General features: G+C 44.5%; 1 protein-coding gene across 1 annotated transcript in view; it reads left to right on the top strand.

Annotated features, from left to right (window-relative positions):
* LOC149281441 (bromodomain and WD repeat-containing protein 1-like) overlaps positions 1–19,620 on the top strand; it is a 32,087-nt gene that overhangs the window by 6,089 nt on the left and 6,378 nt on the right. Inside the window, exons 4-20 of the mRNA XM_089499294.1 lie at positions 2,502–2,673; positions 3,452–3,510; positions 3,877–3,906; positions 4,728–4,787; positions 4,903–5,065; positions 5,706–5,866; positions 6,182–6,403; positions 7,030–7,130; positions 7,237–7,307; positions 7,511–7,611; positions 14,011–14,051; positions 14,154–14,255; positions 14,429–14,570; positions 15,179–15,313; positions 15,595–15,729; positions 15,879–16,104; positions 16,733–16,814. Of these exons, the coding sequence (XP_089355420.1) occupies positions 2,502–2,673; positions 3,452–3,510; positions 3,877–3,906; positions 4,728–4,787; positions 4,903–5,065; positions 5,706–5,866; positions 6,182–6,403; positions 7,030–7,130; positions 7,237–7,307; positions 7,511–7,611; positions 14,011–14,051; positions 14,154–14,255; positions 14,429–14,570; positions 15,179–15,313; positions 15,595–15,729; positions 15,879–16,104; positions 16,733–16,814 (2,003 nt within the window). The remainder of the gene's footprint in view (positions 1–2,501; positions 2,674–3,451; positions 3,511–3,876; positions 3,907–4,727; positions 4,788–4,902; positions 5,066–5,705; positions 5,867–6,181; positions 6,404–7,029; positions 7,131–7,236; positions 7,308–7,510; positions 7,612–14,010; positions 14,052–14,153; positions 14,256–14,428; positions 14,571–15,178; positions 15,314–15,594; positions 15,730–15,878; positions 16,105–16,732; positions 16,815–19,620) is intronic.

Genomic DNA, 19,620 nt, shown 5'->3' with positions numbered 1-19,620 from the left:
ACGCAGAGCATCGCAGTTTGTTGCGTATGGGGCTGTGTAGCCGCAGAGCAGTCAGCGCGCCTACAATGGGCACATGAGCAGAAGAACTGGACCACAGATGGAAGAAGGCGGCCGGTCTGATGAATCCCGGTTTATATTACATCACGTGGATGGCCAGGTGCATCCCTTACCTGGAGAACACGCGGCACCCGGATGCATCCATGGAGGCCGCACCTCGCAGCTTACAGGACTTAAAGTATCTGCTGCTCCGTGCCGGATCCCACAGCACAGCTTCAGAGGTCTAGCGGAGTCCATGCCTCGACGGGTCAGGGCTGTTTTGGCCCAGGGCCGGACTGGGACTCAAAGCAGTCCTGGAAACATTTGGAGAGCAGCCCCATGTAGTTTATCTCGCGGTTGAGCTCTTATACCCACACACCCCTTATACATACCCGAGTCACACTATTTGCCATACAAATAACTATAAAACATTGTTTTTATTACATTATTTGAATTAAAATGCCAGAAAGCACAAGTGTTAAAAGGCCCTAATAAATGAAATACATTACACATAATGGAATCAAATCATTTGCTACTGCAAACATTTTTAGATGAAAAAATTCCATTTTATTCAGAGGAACAAAACAGCGATCACATTATTCTTCACGATATTCTTGTAAGAAACTTTTATTTCTTTATTAATTCATGTAAACAATTTTTTCATATTTAAGAAAATATATTTTTTTTGTTTTTATTTCCTTTTATTTGCCAACCTGCCCCCCAGTTCTGCACATCTGCCCCCTGATATGCCTTATACCCTCCTATATGCCACGGTGCCCCGTGATATGCATTTTAACCCCCTATATGACCCTCTGCCCCATGATATGCCTTGTAACCCCCTTTATGCCACTCTACCTCCAGAAATGTCTTTTGATGCCCTATAGTGCAGGATTTTGGAGCCACGGCTGGTCATTAGGGGTTGGACTCTGTAGGCTAATGCCACTCTCTACCCTGGGAACAAAAGCCCCCCAAAGACAATTAACCTCATGCCCTGCTTATACCCTGCCTTATAAAAGAGGAACCAGGAGTGATGGAAATATAAACAAGGCCTGGCCGATGCATTTTACACAATGCATCGCTGCATTTATTTAGCATTGACAGTAATGTCTAACACTGCTTCATACATGCAAAGGTCAAGCAGATGCAATTATTGCTTGCTAGAAAGTTAACCTTTATGGGCTCCTTCTTTGTGTTATTTAATGATCCTTTTACATAGGTGTGCCTATTATCTTAATGGGGGGGGTTATTCACTTACGGGGTGGTGTTTTTTTGTATAAATTGGCATTTGTGTTCACATTTTTTCTATGGTATGGCCGTGTAGGAGACCGAAAAGTCGATATGACCTAAATTAATAAACATTTTTGTACTTTAATATGAAGTCCTGCGAGCGCTCCTAAAGTGTATTTATAAAAATTACTACATATATATACATATAAATAAATATGTTTTTTAAATGGTTTCAATGGTGTCGCTGAAATCCCTCGATAGCGAGGCATTCGGAGGCTACGAACACCCACCCCAGGACACGCTGTGACCCGCAAAATGTAAAAAAAAAGTTCAAAAATAATAAAATGAAAAATAACGTTTATTATAATGAGCAACTGCTAAAATTAGCGCTGTATCTTCCCAAAAATCCTGACAAGGAAAGAGTTAAAATACTAGCATTTAAAATACCCAAGGGGTGTCTACTTAATAAAAATCTATGGTTTTGACAGCTTCAATGATACCCGAAATAGCACATGGGGGCAGAATTACTAGATTTGGAAAAACTCTACTTATTGTACTTATTGACCCATAACATGCAGAAAAAAGCTCCGGATAAATAGTAGAATTTATTTAGCAGGGGTTTTTTAATTAGCTTTTCCATTATTTGTCATTTTTTTTTATAGGGAATTAGATGATATGATAAAAAAGTTCTTGATAATCCTGGAAAAAATCTATATATTATTTGTGTGGGTACACTAAATGGGGAGGGGGGGGGACGAAAACCACAGCTAAACACGAAAAAGTACAAAAAATAAAAACAAAAACAGCATGGCCCTTAAGGGGTTAAATTGAGCGCCTGTCACTCATCCCCCCACACACCTCACAAAAACCCCAATGCCTCTTCAGGACCTCCAATCCGTCCCCCCACCCGTACAATCTGTAGATTTGCAATATAGATGTTAAAGATAAAATTGATACACGCGTGACCCTCCGTGACATGGCCCCTTCCACACGAGGGTTGACAGGGGTAAAATACACGCGTTAATTCGTGCAGTTGTAAAATCTTTTTTTTTTTTTTTTTTTCAAGCATAACTACTACGCACAACGCGAACAAAATACGTTGCTAAGATTCCTCTGTCACACACCAGGAGGGGGCGCTAAAACTGCAGAAAACCGTTAGCGATTTCCGTTACAGGCAGATCTACAGATCGCATTCGCTGCCTCTGCGGACAACTTAATCTGTAAACCCACTATTGCAGGAGAGCTCAGAGGAAGGGGTGGAGCCTGAGCTCTGTGTGTGGACGCGAGGAGGGCGGTACGCCTGCTGTCCAATCCCGGCCGGCATGGCAGAACAGCCGGGACCCAGCCGTCCCCCGGACACGAGACAGTCCCTGGTTGGAGCTGGAAGACCCCTGGAGCTGCCAGAAAGTGGTAATTAGATAAATTGGGGCAGGCTGACTCAATGAGTGACACACTCACCCTCAGAGCTTAGGGTCACAACAGCAGCTTAACTGGCACTCGCCCCCCCCCCCCCCCCAGCTGACTGACTGACTGGCTGGCTGACTGACTGACACTGCCCCCCCACAGCTGACTGCCACTCGACACCCCCCCCCCCCCCACACGGTTGGGGGACAGCAAAGGTGCCTGACTGCCACTGCCACTCGGGGGCCCCAGCAAAGGTGCCTGACTACTACCACCACCACCCTGCCACTCGGTGCGCACCCCCCCCGCACGCTGGCCTCATTATGTATGTTTCTGCCGGCAGCACTGTCTATGTATATATATTTATGAATAAACTTATTACCATTTATTACTGTTTATGTTCTGGATCAGAGTAGCTGATAATAAATCGCACTGATACGCTACATACGGTGCTTCAGAGTATGTTTCTAATGTCTTTTATAGTTGTGCTGTCATTTTGTTCCACTGTGCATTCGCTAATGCCTGTCTGTGTGGATGCCAGTATATTATATATATATAGATATGTGCTTATATAATTTATTTACATATATATTTATATGTATATTCAGCGTTGCTTCCCGATGTTATTTCGTTATGCTGTAGTCAGGGAAGGCAGATGTTCCTGTTTATTAAAATATAGATTATTAGAATGCGCGTGGACTGCCGCCAGCCGTGTGTTTTGGGGTATTTTTTGCAGTCTCTTCCAGTTTTGCTGAGACCTGTTTTTTCTCCTTTTAACCCCTTTTAGAGCTGTTATTCCTCATCGCGAGATATCTTTCAAATGGACCATGCCAAAAATCGGCACAGGTGAGTAATACCTGTTCACATGTGTAAATGCATAATTCTGACCCAAAGGGAGCAGTCTGTTAGATTGTAAGCTTTTGATTTTTGTCTTATTCAGCTTGTTCGACTTATTTACTCTGTACTTTTACAGGTTCTAAAACCTGCGCATGTTTCTAGGTTCGCGTATGTTAAAGTAGGTTTCTCACCTGAGACGAAGCAGACACCATTTCTGCCATTCACAAAATCAAACACCAACATTTTTTTTATTTTTTTTAATTTACAAAATCACATCTAATAAACGCGATGATCTGCAGAATAATTGGCCGATTAGCTGCTGGAAATGTGCATTTTTAACAATGTTATTTTCTGTTTTTAATGTTTTTCGTGTAGGTGCTTATACAGGAGATTAGTGACAAAAAGGTAACTATTCTATATTTCACTTAAAACCCCCGATAAAGTACAGTAGCTCCTGGGTAATTTAAAGGAAAATATAGAGCTTTTCAAGGAGGATCATGTAATAAATTTGATATGGAGCGTAACCTTACATCATAGCGCTTCCATTTTAAATGCATGTCCCGTTTTTTGTTTTTTATAAGCGGGGGACATTTTTAATTTATAATGCCACATGAAAACAATGACAACAATGTTTTTCTACTAAATAAGAATGATTTTAGTAATAAAAAAAACATTATGCCTGTGGAGCAAGGGAAGCGTTATATATAATCATTTTTGCTCCTAAACCGGAAATTGTGACTATGGGAAGCCTAGGGTGGTTGTGATTTATTATTTATTAATTTTATTTTTTTATATATATATATTTTTATTTTATTTTTAAATGAGTATATAATATATATATATATATATATATATATATATATAACATCCAAAAATAGTTACCGGCACTCCAGGGACTTCTTTAAATAATCACTCAAGAAACTGCAGTTTTCTAATCAACGTTTCAGTCTATTTATTAGACTTTCAATCAGTATATATATATATTTTTTTTTTCTTTAATTATTTTTTTGAGCAAAAATTTCCCCTATTTTTTAGACACATTATATTTCACAAAGTTGTGGAGATCATTGCTCCTGGATTTGAGTTTCTGTTCATATTTTACTCAATGAGCATTTAAGTAAAAGTTAGACCTCTTGATGTTTTAATTGTATCGTTATATACCCCGAAGGTTAGCAAAGTTTGTCGTCTTGCCGGCCGTGCAAATAATACACCTGTTTGTATTCTAGCTTCTACCCAAGAGAGCTGATTGGCTCGGTAATGAACACGAGCGAACCTTTGACGAGATGGTAAGTTTTCTGTCGGTCTGAAGGCAAGAAGAATTGATATCGATCTGGAAGTCATTGCTTTACGGCGCTTCTGGCCGATCGATTTCTGATGAATGACTTTTATTTGCTTTACCAGATTACCATCAATGACTGTTTGGCGCCAAACCATCTCCTGAACATGTGCCAACATCTAACATCTGTCCTCGACAAGGAGATTCCATCAAACCTGCCAAAAACCAGCTCTTTCCTTGGTGTTGGAAAGCAGTCGGCTCTGCGCACCAAAGATGGTAGGTCATGGCGTTTAATAAGCAGCTTATACACGGAATCCCGGCTATAAACTAACCTTTTTCCCCCATAATCTAATATGTTAATATCCAAACGGTTCAATAAATGCTTCATGTTGGATAACTTGCACGGTGCTAGAATTCTTTATCGCTCTGTTTGTCTTCAGAGTGCCATTTTTTTTCCCTTCAAGTGTTTTTTTTTTTTTTTTTTTTAACTTAAAACCTCATGCAAAGGTTTATACAGGGAAATCTCAGAACGTGGGCTTATGCCAAAATGTGGCTTTTTTCCCCCATTGCCATTGAACCATTGCCTAAAAGTGTATTTTGGTAAGTGCTCAGTGCGTACATGGGGAACCAGTCAATTTTCATATCTCCAAATGATCAGAAGGATGTTTTAAAGATACTTTGTTTCCTGGTGCTTGCTGTGATATTTAAAGTTCTGCTAAAATGCCCTTTTTTTAATATATATAGTTCACTGGAACAGTCAGTGGAACAGCCGTAAGCTGGCCGCTCTTCGTGGAGGAAAATCCTTCAAGATGCCTCTTAATATCAAATGTCCGCCAAACGTTGGTATGTACGGCGCTGTAATTCTGTTCGTTTTGGGCGCTCGTGTTTATCGATGTAATCTGAACATTCTCATGTTGCGTGTTTACAGAGGAGGTACATCGCAGCAAACACTTAACCGGCGCTCTCAACTTCAATGCCGCCGTTCCTGTGAGCATGTACAACCGTCTGGCGATGCAGAAGAAGATTCTCGGGCACGTCTCTGCCGTGTACTGCGTTGCGTTTGACCGCACCGGAAGACGAATTATCACCGTGAGTACACCGAGAACTACAAGTTTAATGATGGGGGGGGCTCATAAATGTTTAATTTCAAAGCACAATCAACGCATATTTAAATACATCAGGATTTTTAATGTACTTTCTAATTTGAAGTAAGCGGACAGAGATGCTACAGCTCAAGGAATAAATATACAAACACATTAGTAAAATGATTGTAGTAATAATTAACAAGAATCGTCGTATGAATTCTGCAGGTCTTCTCTGATCTGATCTCGCTGCTACTAGGCTTATAGAATTAATGTATTAAGATAATCGCTTGCGTTTCCTGAGTGTCCCAATTTGTCCTAGGGTTCCGATGACTACCTGCTGAAGATCTGGTCGGCAACGGACGGACGCCTCATTGCGACTTTAAGGGGACATTCTGCTGAAATCTCTGAGATTGCTGTAAACTACGAGAACACCCTCATCGCATCAACCAGCTGCGAAAACATCATCAGAGTTTGGTCCCTCAGGACTTGCTCCCCGGTCGCTGTACTTCAGGGTCATTCAGCTTCTATAAATGCACTTATCGTAAGTATAGCTTTATTTATTAATATCATTAGAATACAGGACTTCCTGACTGCCTGTTCTTTACATTTGGGATACTCGACATATGGACTATGGTGCAAAGTCAGGGCTCAGTATATTAAATATTCCTGGGGGTGGATAAAGTAGCTAGGTATGGAGAAACGGGCCAATAAATGAAAGGTTATTTCAACCAATGGGGTTTGATGTTAGGGTGTATATGTGCTGTCAATGAATAGAAATCGTGAATACAGTGGTAGATTTCCTATCCCTTTTACCTACCTTTCCGATAAAGTATTTATAACTTGCTTAAGTATGTCCTTATTAACTTTATTATAATTTGATGTTTCGTTGTTTGTCTTAATTATACTTGATCAACGTGCTGGTCCGCCTGAACAAAGCGTTGTTTGCATGTTCAATGAATAAACCTTTTCCGGTCTCTCTGAATATGTAACCACAAACACTTTTCAGTTTATATGGCAACCTGCTATCCATGACTGTTTTTGTGGTATTTGACAATTAAGTTATCCTGGCAAAAAATAGAGGCCAAAGTTTACATGATTAAATATTTGTTTTATGATTTTGACACATTCGATAGATTATATCTAATTCCTCTAAATTTTTTTTTTTAGTTCAGCCCCTTGGTGAAAGGCTCAGTCAGATACCTGGTGTCAGCCGGGGGCGATGCAACAATTTGCCTTTGGCAGTGGGATGTCAACAGTTTACAGTTCAAGTATGTAATTTTTTTTCTTCCTTTCTTTTTTTTTTATTATTATTATTATTATTATTATTATTATTATTAAGAAACCTAATATAACTCTTATCCCTCCCCAATCCAGTCCGCATCCTTTGAAATTTATTGAAAGATCTGGACCAGGAGCCCAAATCCTTTGCTGCTCCTGCAGCTCTGGTAAGTAACCACGTGGGCAAAATCGGGCCGCTATACCTGATAGGTGGTCTACACTTTTGCGACAAACAATCATCTGTTCCTTAGCAGGACCAATAATTAAAATGTTCATGTTTTTCTCCATTTCGGCATTATTTTTGTTGAATTCAAAGAGCGTGTGCTTTGTTTTTCACATGACTGTATATGAATGTTTTTTCCTTCTCTAGGGGGTATGTTCCTGGCTGCTGGCGGAAGCGATCACGCCATTAGAGTTTACTATTTTGGTTCCGAAGCTCCCGAGAAGATCACAGAGCTCGAAGGTCACTCGGTAAGTATGGATAATCTGTTGGAATCGTTCTACTTTATGTATCTGATATCCAACTATTAGCTACCAATGGCTGAATAAAAACACACTTTGATGGGGGGGCGTGGCTGGACGTGAACCAAGATGGCCGCGTAGTGCCTTTTCTCCTCCACAAAGCCTCTACATAAGCTACTATTATTAGCCTTTATTCTACCCCCTGCCGTTCCGAATCGCGGGGATCTTCTGCAGCATGCCCGGGGGACCGCGTAAGTCCACTAAGAAGTCGACGGTCCCAGATATCTTCCATCGAAAATCGGCTTCTCCTGAGCTTCCCGCGCTGCCTCAGCCCGAGCCGTTGGGCCTACCGCGCGACATGGCGACAGCGACAGCTTGCACCAGGCAAGATATCGATGACGTCGAATCCCTTGTCCTCTCGGTCAAGCACGATTTGATGGATCATATCCGCACGGAACTGCGAGAATTGAAGAGGGACATCACCGAGATTGGGACGCGGACGGACACTTTAGAACGAGCTCAGGCCTCCCTGCAACGTGCTCATGGCAAGATGGCTGAGGACATCGTCTCCCTCCACACGGAGGTACAATCCTTGCAGGATGCTCAAGAGGACCTGGAAAACAGGTCGAGGAGGGCGAATTTCCGCCTTCGCGGGGTACCGGAGACATACCTTGATTTGACGCAGGTGTTGCACGGTCTCCTCCCTCAATTGTTGCCTGATACTCCGCCGGATCGGGTCCTGATTGATCGCGTGCATAGGGCCCTGAAATTGAGGCCAAAGACTGATGAGAGACCGAGGGACATTATAGTCAAGCTAACCGACTATTCTCTCAAAGAGAGCGTCATGAAGGCTGCCCGGACACTCACTCTATCGCTAGACAACAAGGAGGTCCAAGTTTATTCGGACCTGGCTCCTAGGACTCTCCAGCGACGTAAAGCCCTTAAACCCTTGACAGATCACCTCCGGGCCCATAATGTCAGGTACCGTTGGAGATTTCCATTCGCACTCCAGGCCTCTGTCGGGGATAGGAGCTATACCATCAAATCTCTCACCGAGGCTGAAGACTTACTGATGGAATTGGATGTTCCACCGTTGTCCCTGGGCCGCAAACGGAATAGGATGGAGCCCGGCTTGCACCCCGCGGACGCATGGACCGACATTCCCCGGCGCCGGATGACTGATGACACCGCACCGCGCTCCGCAGATGCGTCGCCCGGATCCACTGCACCTACCTCCCATCGCTGACGGTGCTCCGACCGACTGTCACCGGCGCGCGCCTTCGACACTCCGTGTGCCTTCGTTTGCTGCTCTACCTCTGCTTTCCGCGCCGCATCAGATGGGCCGCTACGTTTGCCATGGCTGCTGTCCCCGTTCGTGTGGAGCGGTGGTTCCTTCTGGGGCCTAGATGTCCATCCCACCCGCCGCATTGGACCTTTTTTGGGGACTTCTTCTGCTTCGAGCACCCGGTCACCCGGTCACCCGTTCACACTTATTACGTATGGACCAGCTAAGTCCTGGTTTTTCTTTTAGGTTCTTTTTTTTTATTGTTTGATTATGGCATTCTGGCGCGGTTTACCTACCACGCCACATTTAGCGTTGTGTTACCATTGTTTGGCTCCGCGCTGTGTCACCAAGGTGCCTATGGTTGGTTCCCCTACATGTTTACATGTTTACATGTTTTCGTTAACTCGATCCCTCTGATCTGCTCCCTATGTGGGTAGTTTAACATTATTTTCCATTGAGGCTGTGGAGGCCGTTTTGGTTGCTGAAGGTTACATCCCCATTTCACCTGACCGTTAGGGTCTATCTACTGCCTGTCCAACAGGCCTTTCGACCTCCTGTCGAGATGGGGCCTCCACAGTGTCAGTGCAGTAGCCCACCTCACTGGTTACGAAGTTTGAGAATGTTTTTTTTTGCATTTGTTTTTTTCTTTTATTCACTCGTCGTTCCTCTCGTCTGTCCTTTCTTCTTTTCTTCTCTTTTTTTTCCCGTCTCTATACGGGGGTCATGCTATTCTGGTCCCTTCGACCCACCCTTGTCGCCTACGCCTCCCTTCGCGTTAAATGGCTTCTTTCTCCACCGGATCTCATGGCTGGCGATCTCAAAATAATTACACACAATGTTAGGGGTCTTAATACGCCTCAAAAGCGACGGATGGCCATGCGGTACTACCAAAAGCTTCATTGTGACGTGGTTATGTTGCAAGAGACGCATCTGCACAAGACTCATATACCTACCTACTGGCATCGCAATTATAATGTACACTTCCACGCAGCTCATCCGCGACAAAAGAAAAACGGGGTTAGCATCTTCCTAAGGTCTTCCCTGGGATTTCAGCTTCACACCTCGAAATCAGATAAATGGGGCAGATATCTACTTCTTACTGGGACTCTCCGCAACATTCCGATAGTACTTCTCAATGTCTACGCGCCCTCCACTCACGCTGTATCATTTTACTCCCTTCTCACTGACCTCCTCTTACCTTACCGCTCACAGCAGATTATAGTGGGAGGCGATTTTAATGCGATCTGGGACCCGTACCTGGATAGGAAAGGGGGCACCCCGTTACGGCACACTCCGCAGAATACAAAATATCTCCGGGACTTTGTGAAGACGACAGCTCTGACTGATGCTTGGAGATTGCGTTATCCCAAAGAGTTGGACTACTCGTTTTACTCCCATCCTCACTGCTCCTATTCGCGTATAGACTATATATTTTTGAGTCAACATATGATTCCCTCTGCTTTCTCGGCGCGAATCCACCCTATCTCCTGGTCAGATCACGGTGCGGTGGAATGCTCCATCGTTTTGTCTCCCCGGACTCCTACTGCAAGACACTGGAGGCTGGATGAATTTTTGATGACGGACCCATCGCTTGTTGCTGAAGTTAACAGAGACCTCACAGAGTACTTTTCTCTGAACGACACCCCTGACGTGAGCCCGCAAACGATTTGGTTGGCTCATAAGGCTTACATTCGCGGCTCCTTCCTTCGAATTGCAGCCAGACGTAAACGACTCCATCAGGCTGCCATCAACGCTCTCACAACTACACTTACCGACCTGGAAGCGCATCATAAGCGCACGTTGGATGCCTCGACCCTACAGTCTATTATACGCACCAGAGGTGAATTGAATTTGTTGCTCAGCCAGGAGGTCTTGCATTCATTGAATCTAACGAAACAGAAATTTTTTGCTAAAGCCAACAAGCCAGATACAATGTTGGCGAGACGGTTGAGAGCACAACGTAAAACGCAAAACATAGCCAAGATCATTGATGCTAATCATAAGACATGGGTGAACCCAGCGGATATAGCGGAACAATTCGCCTCTTATTATAAATCCCTTTATGACGGCAACAAGGCTCCTAGAAACCACGCAGGCTCCGAACATATCTTGCGCTTCCTAGACTCGTTGTCGCTCCCGAAACTGTCAGCGTCCCACGTCGCTTCCCTGAGTTTGCCCTTTACGGAGGCCGACCTTAAGGCTGCCTTATCTTCCCTTAAAGCATCCAAAGCGCCGGGTCCGGATGGTCTACCAGGCACGTATTACAAAAAATTCCAACAGATCTTGATTCCGCGTTTGTTGCCGCTCTTTAATGCACTACTAGATGGGGGCTCCCTTACGCCCGAATTGCTGGCTGCCAGGATTATAGTCATTCATAAAGGTGGGAAAGATCCTTCTAACTGTGGCAGTTACAGACCGATATCCCTCATCAACGCTGACATCAAATTGTATGCTAAGCTTCTCGCCTCACGCCTCAGTGCTGTCATTTCGACCATCATCCACCCTGATCAAGTTGGTTTCATCCCACAGAGGGAAGCCCCCGATAACATTCGGCGCACGGTCAATCTGATTGACTTAGCTAAATCGACCGGTCAACCTGCCATGTTATTAGCTCTGGACGCCGAAAAGGCGTTTGACCGCATTGATTGGAGGTACATGTGGGAAGTTTTAGCCAAATTTGGATTTGACGGCCGGTTCTTGAATGGAGTTCGTGCTCTTTATGGGGATCCGCGAGCATCTGTGGCTTTAATGGGTCATGAGTCGTTGCCCTTTGCGATCCGCAACGGTACCCGGCAGGGGTGCCCGCTCTCGCCATTGTTGTTCGCACTCTGCCTGGAGCCATTCGCTGTCGCTATACGAAACAATCCCGATATCACCGGCATAATTGCTCACGGCCGCCAATATAAATTAAGTTTATTCGCGGATGACATTCTTCTCACCTTAACGAATCCTTTGATCTCTCTTCCTAACCTTTATTCTCAACTCAGTGAATTCTCCCAGATCTCCGGCTACAAAATCAATGATGCCAAATGTGAAGCGTTGAATGTTACTTTGTCAGACGACCTAGTCCGGAGGATTGGGGCTGCTTTTAAGTTTGTGTGGCGACAGTCTCATATCCGGTATTTGGGTATCAACATTACGAATGACCCGTCTACTTTGTATCAATCTAATTATCCTCCTCTTCTGTCTACGCTCCGTAAAGAACTAGCGCAGTGGTCCCAATATCCCATCTCCTGGCTGGGCCGCATTTACGCCATAAAGATGAACACTTTGTCTCGACTGCTCTATCTGTTCCGTGCTCTTCCTGTGCCAATTAAGAAATCGGATATTGACACTTTCCAATCACATATACTCACCTTTATCTGGAATTCCAAGCGAGCGCGTGTCCAGAGGAGGTCGTTGTACATGCCCAAGTGCAAGGGGGCCTGGCTGTACCGCATCTTTACCTCTACTATTTAGCTGCAAGGGTTTCCCAGTTGGAAGCCTGGTCCTTTCCTGAGGGAGTCTTGCCGTGGGTGGATATTGAACGCGGTTGCCTTTCACACCATCAACTGCAGCTGATTCTCTGGACTGACACTTTGGACTTCCAGAACTCAAACGCCCTCGTGACCATGAAAGCATCTTACCGCATATGGTCCACATATAAGCACAAACTACGTCTTACAGAACGCTCGTCTTCCTTGACCCCCATAATACATAATCCAGCCTTTCCAGAGGGACTTACACCAGCTAAATTCGCCTGGTGGATAGCAGCGGGACTTGGTAGAGCGGGCCAGTTGATACGCCAAGGCAGGGTGATTTCGTACCAGACCCTACGTGACACCAAACACATCCCGCCCCGGGAATTGTTCCGCTACTTACAACTCCGACACTTTATGCTGTCCTTACTTGAGCGGGGGTACGTGGGTGACCAGACACTGTTTGAACGGAGATTTTTAGTGCGTAAGCGTCTACACCACTCCATTTCCTCCCATTACGACCATTTCTTGGCCGTTAAATTTGGCTCTTCCCCTACGTATAGGCAGAGTTGGCATCAGGATCTGCACAGAGAGTTCTCGGACGAGGCTTGGGACGATGCTGCTGAGTCTATGCATAAAATTACCATCAACACTATGGTCAAAGAACGTCTCTACAAAGTGGTAGCACGGTGGTACCTCACGCCCGCGAAGCTATCTCACATGGGCCCTGGGGGTGATCGTCGGTGCTTTCGTGGATGTGGGGTGACGGGCTCTTATATTCATGCGTGGTGGTCGTGTCAATTTATAGCGCCGCTCTGGCACCAATGTTTTCAGCGGCTGTCTCAGGCCTTACACTCCCCTATTCCGGAATCTCCTGAAGTAGCGCTGCTGGTGATGGATGTGGACGTTCCAGATCTTTCTCCACATAACCACAGTCTGATACATAGAATTTGTGCGGCTGTCAAACAAGCAGTAGCCCGCAGGTGGAAGGGGCGCCCTCCCACGGTGGGAGAAATCGACTCCAATATATGGCACATGATCACTATGGAAAAGATCACGGCGAAACTTCACGACACTATGCGCAGGTTTGAGGCGATTTGGGACCCATGGCTCACGGCGTTTGCTGACAAGGACCAGGTGTTGCCTCTGCTACATCTTTAGCTCCCATCAGGTCACCCTGGGAGTTCGGCGCGACTCCTCCTTGCTCCCCCCTTCTCTCGTGTCCCCCCTTTTTCCTCTCTGCTTCCTTTCTTTTCTGTTCTCTTATAATTCTCCTCCCTTTCCTCTCTCTTCTCATCTCTTTTTATTTACTGCTCCCGGCTCGCATTTCTTTTATTTCTTTTGTTTTGATTTCTATGTATAAAAACGTGAAAACCGCATCTGTGATTTGCTCTGTCTGATACGTCTCTCATGTCGGGATTGAAGTGACTTATGCCTGCCGGTTGTACCCGGCTCCTCTGTTTTACTGAGACATTTGTTTGCTTCGCCATGATTTGCTGATGTAACCCTGCTGGACATTGTCTCCTGCGTCTCTTCATGTGTTGTACGACATGCTTTGTTTTGGTCAACAGATGTCAATAAAAACGATTTAAAAAAAAAAAACACACTTTGATATTTTTAGATTTTATGCTGGTTATTTAAATATATGTTTGGTTTTTTTTGTAGGATGTTGTTGACACCATCCAATTCTCAAACCATGGAGCGAGGTGAGTATGCACGCTTTCTTTTAGTATACTCTGGGGGTAAAATGTTTATTAAAGAAATGAAAACATATAAATTTATATTTTTGGAATATTTCCCTTTTTAAGGTTTGTAAGTGGCAGCTCTGATGGAACAGCATGGATCTGGAAGCGAGACAAACACGGATGGAGCAGCATTGTTCTGGATATGATAGAAAGCCTCGGTGAAAGGTAACCCAAACGTATTTGCAACATTTTCATTGATGTAGCTGTTGTTGCTGGTTCTGTTTCCTGCAGCTAATAATCTGATGATTCTAGAGACGCTTTTTATTGTATTTTTTTTTAATTGGGCCTCTTGTGATCGAGTCAATTAATGTTTTACCTTTTTGCCCCACCACTTCCAGATGCGAAGAGGACAGGCTTATGAAGCAAAAGGTTTTAACGCTCGCCTGGACTTGCTCAGATAGTATGATCATCGCAGCCACGAGCGCTCATTTTTTGAAGGTTTGGGATTCGCTGAACGGAAACCTGCTTCACGTTTTGACCGTAAGTTGGATGTACATCGCTGTTGAAGTTAAAGCCCAACAAATTGCGTGCGGGTAGACTTTGTGAATTTACCTGCGTGCATCTTCAGAAGTCTGGGTGGGAAAGAGATGTTTCTGGATATTTAATGTGCCTACAATACCTTTTTCTTCTACATTCACCCCAGTGGGATTTTACGTCACAACATAATTAACTTAAACCCGCGGATCTGATACTTTCTAACTAAACAGTTCATTTTTTGTTGCCCTTAGTATCTGCTGCCATGGATAATAACAACTGACTCCTATGTGTTTGCGCTTATGCATAGGAAAATATGTTAATACAGAATCATTTTTAACGATAGTAATGTATGGAGTGTGATGGAGTTTGTGGCAGCGGAGTATGATGTGTACGCCAGACATTTCAAAAACAAGACGAAAATGTTTTGTTTGGCACGTGCTAATGGGGTGTGTGTGTGTATGTATATATATATATATATATATATATTTGCTTTTTATTTTGCTTTATATTTTTATTTTCTAATTTATTAGCGCTAAAAATGCTAGGCTGTTGAGAATCACAATTAAAAAAATTGCACCAATTTATGATTTTTATTTTCCAATTTTTGCCAGGGTCACGAAAATGATGTTTATGTGCTGGAGCCTCATCCGAATGATGAACGTATTTTGTTATCAGCTGGGCATGACGGAAACGTGTTTTTATGGGACATTGAAAAGGGCGTGACGGTGAAACGCTACTTTAACGAGGTAAGAACCTTTTAAGGGCCTATTGCTTTTCAAGACAACTCATAATTTTTCTTGTTTTTTTTTTTTTTGGCCAAAACAAAAAAAGTTCAGACATTTAAAAAAAAAAAAAAACTTTTTGCTTTGTATTTTTTTTTTTTTGAATATTCACGGTTTAGCTAATGCTCTTAAACATATTAAATTCGGATTCGCTAGCATTATTCTTTGCCCCCCCCCATTAGCAAACAAAATTAAAATATACTATAACGACGTGTTAACCTTTTAACCCTACATCTTATTTTTAGATTCAAGACGAAGACGAAAGCTTCGGAGCCATATTAGATTGTAAATTTTCTCCTGATGGACAATACTTAGCCGGTGGGGACTCGCATGGACGCGTCCTGTTTTTTGCCTTTGGTTGCAATTCACCATACGCAAAGGTAGTGTGTTTTTGTATTCAATATCAGGGTTTAAAGGCACACAGGGTTTAAAGAAAGCAGGTGATTCAGAATGATCACGTGTTATTTTTGTAGATAACTCCAATAGTTTATTCTACAGTAAACAGATGAACGCTTTTTTCTTATCACAGGTTCCGGATCAAATGTTTTTTCATACCGACTATCGCCCACTATGTCAAGACGACAGGAACTTTGTCCTCGATGAGCAGACCCAGCTGGCTCCCCATCTTATGCCACCACCATTCCTTGTGGATCTGGATGGAAATCCCTACTCACCGTCACTTCAGCGCCTGGTACCTGGCCGGGAAAACTGTGTAGAGGAGCATTTGGTCCCCTTGATGGGATATGTAGAAACACGTAAGGATTGTGACTTCTGTTTAACCTTAACGATAACTAGTAATCATCATCATCAGGAAGGTAGCTTTTTTTTTTTACTGCTGAATGTCCGAAACTCTATTAGAAATATTTATTTAATCATGTAAAGTTGTCTTGTCTTTAATTCTTGCTTTGTAGAAGATGTTATTGTCGCTCACGTGAGAATCAGGCACCCATAGTGGAACAACACCTTTAAAAAAAGATTAGAGTAATACACGGGTGGTTTTCTGTGGTGTGTAGTTGGTGTTTTCCAGCATGGGCATTTAGACACGGCTTAGCTGCAGACACAAGGCTCGGTGTAGTAAGACTACTTTATAGAACCGGGCCTTGTGTCTGCAGCTAAGCCGTGTCTAAATGCTTTCTTTTCGTAGTCTAAATGTGGGGGGTTTTTTTTTTGGTTTTTTTTTACTTTATTTTGTTTTATTCTGTGAAGGCTCTGGGGAGATAGCGGAACAAGTCGTCGATCAGCTGATACACAATGAAAATAACCAGACAGAGCTACAGCAAAGAGGTTTGTTATGTCCTGCTGCACGTAAATACATTTCGCTCTGAGAAATAAAAGCGTGTATTCAGAATTTTAACTTTCTGTGGGATCCTTCTGCTTTTTTAGGGTCTAGGAGTTCCCCTGTGCCGGAGCAGTTTGCTTGGAAAAATCGCGTTGTAACACCAGCTTTACCCAGCGCGGAATACAAGTACGATATCTTTTAGTGCCTAATGGGGTTCTTTCTGATTTGTTTCTTACAAAAAGATCCCCGACCAAATACACTTTTTAAAGGAATGGCAGCAACTACAAATCCAAAGGTGGCTTACAGATTTAATGATAATATATTAGATTTTGTATTGAGAGGTCCCTTTAAATTCCCATTGTGGCCCTTTTCCCTACTCCCCCAAGCTCTTTTCAATGCAGGTGAATTGTTTACCTTCTGCTTCATTTGTGAATGCATTTAAATGTCATACATTTTCTAAAAAATATATGCCTATGTCCATTACAGAAAGCAGGAGCAATACAGAACTGCCAAAGGAGACCATGAGAGAGTGGAATTTGAAAAACATCTAACACCTGATAAGGTAAGAATGAAAACATTTATACCAGTTATAGTCGATCTTTCTTTCAGCCCGTTGGCTTTTATTGCAGAGACGAAGGTTAATCTGAGCATGCCAGATATATACATATAACCAGAATTAGGCCAATCAAAATATTATTTTTGAAAGAAAATACAAATCTTTTATGTTTATTTTTGAATTATATTAGCAGCTAACCATTGCTGGTATGATTAGTAGCACTTAGGGTTACAGTAGTTTATCAGGATAGGGTTTCTTCTAACTAGTCTTTTATTTTTATTTTATTTATTAGAATGATTGCAATGGCTACAACAAAAGAGTTTATGCAAAACCCATGGCCTGCAACGACTCGCGAATGGACATTAATGTCTACTCCAGCGACAACGTTAGCAGTGAGGATGAGGCAAGTGTCTTACTGGAAACATCGCATGCATCGTTTTGCTGTTTGTTATACGCAATGACGAGTAAAATATCAATTACAACGGAGCTTTAGACACTTCCATTGGGATGTTCCATTGGGATGTATTCATATATTCCGTATACTCTGCTGGGGGGAAAAACAATGGAAAAAGAACAAAACTCTTTCTCTCGTATTAAGGTTTTCTTCAGCTTGATTATAGCTGGGCCTGGCTTGTGAAGAATGAAGGAAATAGGGCTGCAACTAACGATTATTTTAATAATCGATTAGTTGGCCGATTATTTTTTTCGATTAATCGGATAAAAAAAACAATATGCAAATTTTTTGTTTATTTAAAATAATTTAATGAACTGGATGTTAAAAAACAACTTAAAATTTACATTAACATTCTTATTTTGTTATGATGTAATAAAAAAACAATATTTTCAAAGTACAAAAACCCAAACACAATATTTATGAAACAAAATAACCCCAAACATTCTGAAAAGAGGTGGACTATTACTGTTCAAGAAACTTTGCACCCAGCACTTTGCACCCGGCACTTTGCACCCAGCCCTGGCACTTTGCACCCAGCACTTTGCCCCACCCCTGGCACTTTGCACCCGGCACTTTGCCCCAGCCCTGGCACTTTGCACCCAGAACTTTGCACCCAGCACTTTGCACTCAGCCCTGGCACTTTGCACCCAGAACTTTGCACCCAGCCCTGGCACTTTGCACCCAGCACTTTGCACCCGGCACTTTGCACCCAGAACTTTGCACCCAGCCCTGGCACTTTGCACCCAGCCCTGGCACTTTGCACCCAGCCCTGGCACTTTGCACCCAGCACTTTGCACCCAGAACTTTGCACCCAGCCCTGGCACTTTGCACCCAGCCCTGGCACTTTGCACCCAGCCCTGGCACTTTGCACCCAGCCCTGGCACTTTGCACCCAGCCCTGGCACTTTGCACTGTGCCCCTGCACCCAGTCTCCAACTCTGCCCTGCACCCAGCCCTGCCCCCACATTCTGCCCTGCCCCCACACTCACACCCTGCACCCACTCTGCTCTGCACCCACACTCACACTCTGCCCTGCACCCAGTCTCCAACTCTGCCCTGCACCCCCACCCCCACTCTGCCCTGCACCCAGTCTCCTGCCCTGCCCCCACACTCACACCCTGCCCTGCATCCCCACCCCCACCCTGCCCTGCACTCAGTCTCCTACCCTGGCCTGCCCCCCCCCACCCCCACTCTGCCCTGCCCCCCCACCCCCACTCTGCCCTGCATCCCCTGAAACCCCACCCCCACGAATCGCTCTGTGCGAACGGAGCCACTCGCACAGAGCGAACCGCAACTAAAAGAAGGCGCGTGTAGCGGAAGCGGGGAACGCTCGCGGAGGTAAGTAAAAGGAGCCGAGTGCTCCAACAACGAATCGATCACTCGATTAATCGATAACGGAAATCGTCGACAACGATTTCCGTTATCGATTATTATCGATTTTATCGATTCGTTGTTTCAGCCCTACTTTGCACCCAGAACTTTGCACCCAGAACTTTGCACCCAGCCCTGGCACTTTGCACCCAGCCCTGGCACTTTGCACCCAGCCCTGGCACTTTGCACCCAGCCCTGGCACTTTGCACCCAGCCCTGGCACTTTGCACTGTGCCCCTGCACCCAGTCTCCAACTCTGCCCTGCACCCAGCCCTGCCCCCACATTCTGCCCTGCCCCCACACTCACACCCTGCACCCACTCTGCTCTGCACCCACACTCACACTCTGCCCTGCACCCAGTCTCCAACTCTGCCCTGCACCCAGTCTCCTGCCCTGCCCCCACACTCACACCCTGCCCTGCATCCCCACCCCCACCCTGCCCTGCACTCAGTCTCCTACCCTGGCCTGCCCCCCCCACCCCCACTCTGCCCTGCCCCCCCCACCCCCACTCTGCCCTGCATCCCCTGAAACCCCACCCCCACGAATCGCTCTGTGCGAACGGAGCCACTCGCACAGAGCGAACCGCAACTAAAAGAAGACGCGTGTAGCGGAA

This window comes from Sceloporus occidentalis, unplaced genomic scaffold, assembly GCF_023333645.1.
Source record: "Sceloporus occidentalis isolate IW3139 unplaced genomic scaffold, rSceOcc1.0.p SCAF_132, whole genome shotgun sequence".
Lineage (NCBI taxonomy): Eukaryota > Metazoa > Chordata > Lepidosauria > Squamata > Phrynosomatidae > Sceloporus > Sceloporus occidentalis.
The sequence above is the reverse complement of the archived record's forward strand: the minus strand, read 5'-3'. Positions and strand labels throughout refer to the sequence as shown.